At 29.9% G+C, this 11,429-nt stretch overlaps 1 protein-coding gene across 1 annotated transcript; it reads left to right on the forward strand.

Annotated features, from left to right (window-relative positions):
• The first annotated feature begins 8,704 nt into the window (after positions 1 to 8,704).
• Positions 8,705 to 10,501, forward strand: LOC110709271 (ribosome-inactivating protein PD-L3/PD-L4-like). Its single transcript, XM_021887485.1, has 2 exons — positions 8,705 to 8,894; positions 9,313 to 10,501. Exon 2 carries the CDS (start codon positions 9,334 to 9,336, stop codon positions 10,315 to 10,317), a length of 984 nt encoding a protein of 327 aa, XP_021743177.1. The 5' UTR covers positions 8,705 to 8,894; positions 9,313 to 9,333; the 3' UTR covers positions 10,318 to 10,501.
• The last annotated feature ends 928 nt before the right edge of the window (positions 10,502 to 11,429 follow it).

An 11,429-nucleotide genomic window follows, 5' to 3' on the forward strand; every position in this document is an offset into this window, starting at 1 on the left:
GGCTAAAATACGGTCATCTTCATGGCTATTTGAGCATAATTAAATCACATTTAATCGATTCCAAAAGTTTAATCACATTAAATATAATAATTGAACCATAATTAAATTAATTTCTCCCTCTTAATTGATTATAAAATTAACGTGGACATCAAATAATCGTATTATTATGATCTAGCGCGTTCATGCAAGAGGCTAACTGATACCACTGTAGGAGTTTATAGGTACTATGCAACGGAAATAATATGAATCATATTCAATCAAGTACCAATCCCAAGAACACATGCATAACACACAAGACACATAATCATACCTTTGACGCGTGAATTCCACGAAGCTATTCGACAGGAAAATCAGGGAGAGAATAGAGCCCCAAGCGTTGCTCCTCTACTTAGTCCACGAGATTCGAACGAGCCTTCCACCAATACTAGATTGGTCGAGTGATTGAGGAAAACCGCGATCACTACCTTTATGGACAACCGACCACCGCACGAACCACCACCACCACGAGACACCACCGGCGCCAATGAGGAGGAGGAGAGAGCCGTGTGAGAGAGGACTATAAGAGGGGTTGGGTTTTGTGTTTTCTAATTAGGGTTTGATCAATTTGATCAGTTTATTGCATCTTGTGTACTTGCAAACCTAGGCACCTAGTCTATTTATAATCTCATTATAATTAGACTAGGGCACGAAGCCCAAAACCACTTCTAATCCCCATATGGCCGGCCACCTAGAGTGATGAGGCCCATGATGGGCCTCGTCCTCTAATGCTCGATCTAGCCCCTTTGTGTGACCTTATAGGATCCGTCCAATTGGGCTTTGAGCTATTTTTCAAGTCCAAAGATCGTTAGTACCTCTAGCTATGGCAAAACAACGACCCAAAAGTACGAACTTAATTATCTCCATAATTTGATCCAATTATATATCTAGTAATTGCACACGACGAAGACATAACTCCTTCTGCTACAGGGGTTACTTAATCAATGTTATAGGGGTTACTTTAAGTGGTCACACGTGTGGCCGGCCGCACACAAGACGAGCTGAATCTATAATATATTGCATGCATACTCTAGACGATAAGAGATGAATAATTCAACTCTATCCTAATCCTATTGCTAGCCATTCGTTGTAACTATAAGAATTTATGGGGAATATCTTATTTTCTATTATAGTGTATATCTAACTATCTTTTGTAATATTAGCTTTAATACAGTATATCTAGTCAGACTTGCCATCACTTGTATTAGAAGTACGTTTTCGTCGATTATTGAATGTATTATCATTCCCCAACTCTTTCATGGTATCACATCAGGTTGTATTATACATCTTTTCATTATTTTTTATTAGAATTTTTAGATTTTGTTCATGTACATATATTATAATTACAATTGAATTGAACTTAATATCATGATAATATTAATATTTAAGTTGATTGATAGTATTATAAAATATATTGTCATGATTTTGATGTGTGATTGATTTAATAGTATTTGATGTTATATGTTTACGTAAAATTGAATTATTGGAATGATGAATTTATTTTAACATGAAATTCTAGTATATATGGACCAAAAGTTACCTATATTTATGAAGGCAATGGTTAAAGACCCTCAAGAATAATACAATAACATGTATAGGACAATATCTAATAGTTTCTAAAATATACTGACTAGATTATCCATCATGTTAAAATATATAAATAAAGTTTTTAAGGAGTTGATGTAGCTTTCTTTTGGATGAATATTTTTAATAGCAAACTCTATGTGAGATCAAATTGATGAATGATAGTTAAATAGACTCACTAGCTCATTCCCTAGCTCATTCCCAGAAGTGAATGAGAAATTACATGATTGAAAGAAAACTAATAAGCATGTTTACATGATGTCTTTTAATTAATTATATTATTCATTAAAAATTTCATAAGAATATCTATTGGAACAAGAAATAGTGTTATGAGTTCAAGAAATTAATCATGACATTATGAGCAACTTACTTACAAAATATATTTATTATGCCCATACTTATAAGAGATTAATATAATTGGGCAAGAGTTACGAGCTGACTTTATAAGAGTAATTTTAATATGCTTGATACATGCATTGCTAAAAGAATTTATGCCTTAAAATTTGGACGAGATTTAATGTCGGATTCATTTCACGCCCCATATGCAAGGATTAGGGAGGAGATTGTATTCATCCCATTATATTATTTTATATAATCCTTGCACATAAATAATAAAATATATTGATGGTCAACGATTTATTTAATGAAAGTGGCCACATGTTAATTAAATATTTTAAAATGATACCATCCTGAAGATTGATATAAATAAATGTCATTGATCATATACTAATTGTACTGTAAATGCTCTAATTAAAATTGATGTCCCAGATGGACAACACCAATTACTGATGAACCTATATCGGGCCTGAAGTGTGATAGATCAATAGAATCTAAAGATAATTAAGTATCTTCGAAAAGAAAAGGAGCCACTATTGACAATGATGAATTAGAGGAAGTGATAAACTACATTACATTTATAGAAGAAATAACTTTTAGTAAAATTCTTATGTTCTATGATTATATAAAAGACTACAGATGAGTATGAAATATCCAACAAGATAAACATGTATCAAGTTTATAGTTTAAACTACAGTAGAGTATGAGTAATTATTGGATAAAATATTAATTGATTGTCTTGCTAATTGTATAAAGAAACACATGTTAGTGTTACAATATCACATCATATTCATGGCCATGCATAATTCAGTCTAATAAAGTGATCACTAGTGTTGGAAAACTGATCAGAGCTCAAAGTTAGAGAGGTGATTGGATGTGATAATTAAATTAGGTCATCCGGGTTTAATAATTACCCGTTATGGAAACCTGAAGTTTCATTTGATAATGTGCTGACGCTCTCTTAATGTTAGATATATGAAATAAATTGAATGGCAAGACATAACATAGAGATTGAGCTATATTTGGATTATAATTCATAATAATTTGTATTGATGAAAACTACAAGAGTTAATAGATTTTGATTTCTTAATTAAAGAGTAATGGGTGACCAGAAGTTCATCAAAATAACTTATACATTATTGTCAACTATCAGGTGACCAGAAGCTCAACAAAAACACTATTTAAGTCCTAAAGATACTGAAGATCACCACCTATTACAATTACAAGCAAGTGATTTATGCTTGTATAACAATTTTTTTTATTAGGGCTATTATATGTCAACACATAAGAAATAGAAAAAGAAAGAAATTCAACTGCACAACATATGTCTCCCCATTGATGTTGAATTATTGATCTCTTGAAGAGAACAAATTATGAAAGATTTAACAATAAATTCATATGCGTTATGCAATAAATAATGGTTTAAACTTGCTCTCTACAAGAGATAAAAGCTTGTTTAATATAATTCTTCTGAGAGATAATTTTTCTTGATTATGATCCTCCCATGAAATGAATTTTATTACAAATTTTTTATACAAAGTTGGTCAAGAATTGTGATGCCCCTTTATATGAGATATTTTACCAACTTAGGGGAGAATTGGAGTAAGTTGGCAAAAATGAATTAAACTGATGATCCCTATATATATATATATATATATATATATTATTTTTTTATATATATATATTATATATATATATATATATATATATATATATATATATAATGGTAATTTGAAATGTTTTCTAGCCAACTTTCATCCATATGTTATCAAGAAATGTTGCACATTGAGATAAAGCTTGCCAATTGTATTTACTTGAATCACTACACCTGAAGTATAGATTGTATAATCTGTTCCAAAATAAAAATGTGATATATGGCAAGACAATGCATTTGACACTTTTAATAGTGTAATAGTATATTAATACCCGGTGTATGAAATACCCTTAAAGTTGTGTAGATATCTGAATTATTACAATAGATGGTCTATGATGTAAGAAATATTATGATGGTACCAATGAAAAATGTATTCAGATATCATTGTCAAAATAGCATGCAAATTAAAATTGTACCTCGAGGAATATATGATGATATACCGGTATATGATGGAACCGATAAATTATGCATATGCATGATATAATGGACTAGTGAATAAGGGATCTGGAATATATGTCCATTTTAATGTCGACATAATGATAATAATTAAAGTTTATCATGGATTAGAAGTCCAATGAAATATGGATTTTTAAAATCCACACTGTACAATGTCTTGCATTATTTCGAGTCCTATGTATGTTCATATGCATGTGTGATAGTGTGAGTAATAGGTTACTGGATTATTTATTGCATATGTTCGAAGTTGTTAGATACATTTCTTATTGTATTATTTGTTTAATATGTTATCATATTTTCTATATCTCATATTGCATGCATTACTTTCTATACAATAATCGTGGTGTATGTCAATGTTCATTCAAAGTATAGTAAGATATATTTACAACTTTGATGGAAAATGAGAAAGAGACAATATATTCCATGGGCTTATAATTGTGATGAAATTATTGATGATGCAATTTAGTTGCATGTTATGAATCATGTAAGAAGAAGAGTTCCTAAAGAACTTATGAACGACGCATTTATATATCCAGCCCTACAAAATTTATATTTTGAATATTGTAATTATTATTAAACTTTAAGTCTATGTGACTAAATCATTGACATCTCAACCTGAAGTTTGAGCATATAAGTGTTAGTAATGAAAAAAAACTATTTGTTTATGAAAGAGAACTATTGTGTCAATTATAAATATTCTAAAAATTCAACAAGATACTTATGCATGAGACTGTTTTATCATGGTCCAGAAGACCAGAAGAACCATGATCAATGTATATAATTATCTGTGCTGTATTATTATTTCATACAAGATTGAAAAATCAATATTCATAATATCATGTGTTGCCATATTATTATTAAGGAATGTTTAATCAAATAATAATGATAATCAATTTCTATTATTCACGGCCTCCAGAAGAAGGCATAAGTATAATGGTTAAGGCAACTTTAAACAGAGATTTCGAATGAAAGATGGACAAGCACATGTATTATTGTTATAGGTTTGGTGATATGAAGACTCACTTGTTCGCGTAAAGATTTGAAGATTTGGGAGGATTGAAAATCAATGAATGAGACTATTCTGCGTCATGTGAGAAGACGAGCGACTCTCAACTACATTGGATTCATTGCATTAGAAGACCTCAAGTTATGTATTCATCAAGATGAGAAATTACGCGCTGCACACTTTTTCCCTTAACCATGGTTTTGTCCCATATTGGGTTTTCCTGGTAAGGTTTTAACGTGGCAGCATTTCGAGCGTATTACAAAGAATGTTGTACTTTTTTCCTTTAATTGGGTTTTTATCCCACAGGGTTTTTCCTAAAAAGGTTTTAATGAGGCACAGTTTTCGATAATGGACATCCAAGGGGTAGTGTTATCAAATATTTGTGGATATCCATTATCCTCCCTTGTATCATTCCGGAACAATCTAGATCTAGGGTTTATATTCTTATCCAACCAAACCCTAATTATATTTTATGTATATATATACCTTATCATATGGAATAAAAATATATAGATCAATTCTCTTCCCAATTTCACTTCTATTCTCTTTATTTCACAACATTTTAATTTTTTTGGTTGAATTTTTTTATAGCCATTTCAAATATTTATCCTTATTATGAGATAAGTTTTTTACTAGATTTATTAATTGATGGGCACATTAAAGAATAAGAAAGTCACCACCAACCAAACATTGTGCTAGCTATATAAAACAAGGTCTTTCAACATAAATCACACCAATGCATTCATACAAAAAACGTGTGTTTTGTGGGAAAGGCTAGCTGGGAGAAGTATTGCAGGGCCTATGTGCCAATGAAACAAATAAGATGACATTTTCGTGAATAATGGATTCTTGAGAAAAAGCAATGATGGAAAATTTGATGGCAAAAAGTAACACTACATGTATAAGTGCCATTAAGAGAGAGAAAAAAAAAATCTCATGTTGCCCTCCTATATACATGTAAAACACATAAGCTCTATGCGCCTAGATGCCCTTAAAAGGCTACACCTACACATACAACACTTGTATGTATGTAGGCCCTAGTGTCGTACATACAATGTGACATAACTTTTTTTTAATTCATTGTCAAATTGGGCCCAAATTCCACCCATTTTGAAATTTCAAAATGAAATTTCTAATACCACAATATTTGAAATTCAAAATATTTGTTATTTTCATTGCTTACATAGTTACATTTAATTTCTGAATTTATTTTTTTTAAGAAAAAAAAATAATTATTCATTTTGTCTTTCATGGAACAACAAATTTTCCTCACGGATTTATTTTCCATGGTGAACTTTTTTTTTTTTTTTTGAAATTATATATCTCGTCTAGATGTAGATGACTTCAATTTTTCTTAAAATGTACTATTTTCCTCCTTTAATGGACCACTCCCTTTCTCTATTGACAACATTGCTCAATATTATACAATTTTTTTTTTTTTACACAACCCAGTTCATTATGAACTTTGTCCAACAAAGACACATAGGGGGCAATTCACTACTGTATTAGATTAGAGGCAATTCATGCACCTGACAATTTAAGTGCCATCATTTACACTGTTGGATATTTAGATTCATATAGTCTATTTTCCTGGTGGATTGATGGTGTTTTGATATCAAAAAAATTGTTAATGATGGTCTTCTGTAAATATAATGTAAATGACCTTTGACCTTGGTATATAAAAATGCTTGAATGGTTAATTGCTTTACATGGTAATGTAATTTCTCTTCTATTGTTTTACTACGGAGTATTAATCAATATTAATAAATGTATCACCAATTACTCCCTTCATTTGGAGATACTCTAGTGTGAATTTTTTATCCTATAGTCTATGATAATCAGTCTTTTTCGTTTCACTGAACAAATATTATAAAGTGTGATTATTCGTGTGAATTTTATCATTTACTTGTGTTATTGTGTATGTATCAATGTCTAATTAAATTGATTTAAAAAGAAAACCTAACATTACTAACTAGTCTTATTACAGTAAATCGAAATAGGACGATTTCGATTGTTTACTCTTTTTTTTTTCAGAATAGATCTGATTGTTTAACAAGACTACCACGTTTCTCGATTCCTAGTACCATAGTATGGTAACATGCAGTTTCTTACGGAATATTATTTTTTTATTTTTATTTTTTGGCGGCGTCTTACATAGTATAAAATAGTACTTCCTCTGTTCTATTAATATTGCAACATTGAACTTTTTTGCACTATTTATCACTCTTGTTTGACCATATAATATGAGTTATACGTTAAGCAAAATATAGTCAAGTGAGATCTTATTGGATTCGTCTCATATAATACTTTCACAATATCAACTTTTTATAATTTTTACTCTTATACAATTATATATATTTAGCATATAAAATGTGTTTCGTGATGCGTAATTTCCTCCTTGTTGCAATATTAACAGAACGGAGAAAGTACTATATAATTTCCTTAATTATAAATGCGTGACAAATATTACCTGTTACACTTATTGAAGACATCAACATTATACCTTGTATTAATCACAGTTATGGTCTGTTCTCATTGAGTGAACTGAGTTGAGTTAAACTGAACTGAACTTAGGGCCTGTTCACATTTACGGAACTGAGCTGAACTAAACTGAATTGAACTGATTGTAGCTAAACTGAACTGATTGGAGCTGTGAACTGAACTGAATTGAACTGAAATGAATATTTTATGAGAGAGGGGAAATTAAGAGCTGGACTGAACTGATTGGGGCTGAACTGAACTGAACTGATTGGAGCTAATCTGAACTGAAATGAACTTAAATAAGTAAATGTGAACATGCCCTTATTAGAGTTGAATTGAACTAAATTGAATTAAACTGAACTTAACTGAATTGAACTAATTTGAACTGAACTTATTAAATAGTGATTTTTAACTACGGATTAATGATCTTTGATTATTTATTATTATATATATGTGTACATACAAATATACATATTAAAATATTTAAGAAAAATATAACCATTTGATTAATGAATTGTATCAAAATTATTATTATTATTAATGAATTGTATCAAAATTATGATTATTATTATTGTTGTTGTTGTTGTTGTTGTTGTTGTTGTTGTTGTTGTTGTTGTTGTTGTTGTTGTTGTTGTTGTTGTTGTTGTTGTTGTTGTTGTTGTTGTTGTTGTAAGAGCTTAAAAGTATGAATTTTGGCTTTATAGTTTATATTAGCAATATCATTAGACATGAACTGAACTGAACTGAAAATAATCTGATGAGAACAGACCCTTACTTTATTGTATAGTTGATCTCATAAAATTGCTAAAATATAATCTATATGAAATATAATTGCTAAAATATACTCCATCCGTTTATAATAATCGCAACACTTTGACTTTTCACTATTTATATGCTTACTTTTACTATAGTTTTTATCAATATATATAAAAAAAACATATATTGTTATGTAAAAATATATTTGGATTAGTCTTTATATATATATATATATAATATATATATATATATATATATATTATTAAATCAAATATTTATACTTCGTAATAATATAAATTATAGATATTAATGATCAAAGTTGTGCATTGGCATGTATGTTGGTCAAAGTGTTGCGATTATCATGAAATGGAGGGAGTAATTTATATGTATATGGAATATAATTACTAAAATATATAATTTTTTTTTTTTGGGTGGCTAATATGTCTTTGCATGAACTTTTCTCATGACTTCTATTTAAAGAGAGGATAAGTTGAACGCTCATTGCAGCTCATTGCTTGTTCAGTACAACTTTCTCTTACTCATCTGCAAATATATTCAAGCTACTTTCCTTTCGCAATTTCATTGGTAAGTCATCTTACATTAACTATTAAATTATCAAGTTGAAGCCGCTTCATTATGTACAATATATTGCTAGTAATATTTTTAAAAAAAAAAAATTATTTTAGTTTTATTTTGTATTACTTTCATTTCGCAGTCTTAATTTTATTTTGTATTGTGTGTTGATAATTAATTAAGTTGAAGCCGCTTTATTATGTACAAATAGGAAATAGCTAGTAATTACATTAATATAGTAATTAATTAAGTTGAAGCCGCTTTACTGTACAAAAACACATGGAAGATGAGAGTTATATGCTATCGGTGTTAGTGTTATATTGATTTATTAAATCGTTTACCTCCTCAAATCTCTTTCTTATAATGCAAGTAATCTAAAACAGATGGAGTATATTCTAACAAATTAAATATGTATATCTAATTTTGACAGGAGAAAAAGACAGTAGGTAGAATGGTGGGAATTAAAGTCATGGGCGCTTGTGTTGTGGTAGCTATAGCAGTATGGATGGTGCTTGAACCAACTCTCGCAGCATCAGATATAAGGATAAGCTTCGACGTCGAAGGTGCTACAACAGCTACCTACTCACAATTGTTGAATGATGTGCGTAACAAAGTGAAGGATAAAAACATTGTATATGGCGGCCTCAAAGATTTACCAGTAATGGCTGCACCTTCAGATAATTATCTTTACGTCGATTTAACGGCATCACAGAAAAGGACAATCACACTTGCTGTGAATTTAAATAAAGGTTTTAGTTTATATGTGATTGCTTATCTTGACAAAATTAATGGAAACTTTCGATCACATATTTTTAAGGATCTTCCCAACAATGTTAAAGATAATCTCTTTCCAGAGGCGAAAGGTAAAGCTAATCGTCTAATTATGAATTATAAAAGTGATTATGCATCGATTGAGAGTAAGGCAGGCTCTAGAAACAAATTGGGATTAGGAAAACAGCCACTAAACATATTCTTTAACAAAGTTTATGGGAAACCCGTTGATGATAAGAATCAAGCTAAATTTATGCTAGTTGTTATGCAAATGGTTTCGGAGGCAACACGATTTGCATACATTGAGAACATGATTGTGCAAAAATTTGAGCAAGATATTAATGAATGTTATAAACCCGACTTCAAAATGATCGAACTTGAAAAGAGTTGGCAGAAGATCACTGTAGGAATTAAGAATTCTAAGGGAGGTGAAATCAAGCCGCAGCTAGATTTAAGGGGTCCTAACAATGAGCCTTGGCCAGTGACAAGAGTCGATCAAATTGCTAAAGACATGGGGCTTCTAAAGTACGAAGGCGCTACTAAGACCGCTAACAAAGGAGTATATCTAGGACCTTTCATCAATAAAGTACAAAGACATTTCAACCAGTTCCTTAGTTTTCTTAAAGCCAACAATGGTAATGACGATGATGAGGCTGAACAGTGAAACTCAAAGGATTTGCTATGGCTTTATCGTGTATGGAATTTGTTCATGATGAGTAGAAGTTGTGTGATCATATGATGTTTATTGTGTTAATTAAGTGAAATAAGTCAACAATATGTTGAGTATGTATTGCGTGTAATCCCAATTTCCTAAATAAAAATAAAATTTAAGGACCGTCTCAAATAAATTTGTTGCCTTTTATTTATAATAGTAAGAGTTTAGTTTTGTGGCTTCTCATAGCTGATACTTCTATTTACTAATACTAAAACAACAAAACCTCCCTACCCTATGTGTCGCTTCCTCATTAAAAAAAATTCCGCCAATTAAATGTATGGTGTCATTATTGATTATGGAATAAATAAATTAAGAGAAAGAAAATTTGTAATCCTGCAAAATGAAAAATATATGGTCATGATTAAAGTTTATATATTACTTATTTCATAAAACAAATTAGAAAAAATTACTTATCATCACCGTGCAACGCATGAGTACTAATCTAATTATTTGTATAAACGTAGTAAATAATTTTGCTTAATCGGCACACTAACATTTTGGTGTTGTACAACACGTCACGCAAAATACAATGAGATATTTCTACTTATGCGCAGTAGAAATATTAAAATAAATAAATAACTTACACATCGACTAAGATCTTATGACAGGTTATACCTAAGATAAATAATTAACTAAACCCATTTAAATACCCTATGGGTTGAGCTCATGGATCAAAGTGTGAGCATTTGTTATCTTCAGTTTAATTTCACTTCAATTCAGCTCCAATCAGTTCAGATTAGATCAGTTCAGCTCTAATCAGTTCAGTTAAGTTCTTCAGCTTATTTAATATCATTTAGCTAATGATATTGTTAATGACAATTTAGTTCAGTTCAAAAAGAGGGTTTCATAATTTGGGGGTGCGGGGAGGGGGTGTTGAAGCACAGTCAATACAATATTATTTTTCTAGCCGTATTTATTTATCCTTTTTTTTTTAAATATTCTAGCCTTACTTATATAGTTTATTATTATTATTATTATTATTATTATAAAAAATTTCAGTTGTACATTATTATTATTATTATTATTATTATTATATTAATACAATATTAAAAAATTTAAAA

The sequence above is a fragment of the Chenopodium quinoa genome, unplaced genomic scaffold, assembly GCF_001683475.1.
Source record: "Chenopodium quinoa cultivar QQ74 unplaced genomic scaffold, ASM168347v1, whole genome shotgun sequence".
Taxonomy (NCBI): domain Eukaryota; kingdom Viridiplantae; phylum Streptophyta; class Magnoliopsida; order Caryophyllales; family Amaranthaceae; genus Chenopodium; species Chenopodium quinoa.

Coding starts and splice junctions, on each gene's coding strand:
- LOC110709271 (XM_021887485.1), top strand. CDS start 9,334: ATGGTGGGAATTAAAGTCATGGGCGCTTGTGTTGTGGTAGCTATAGCA.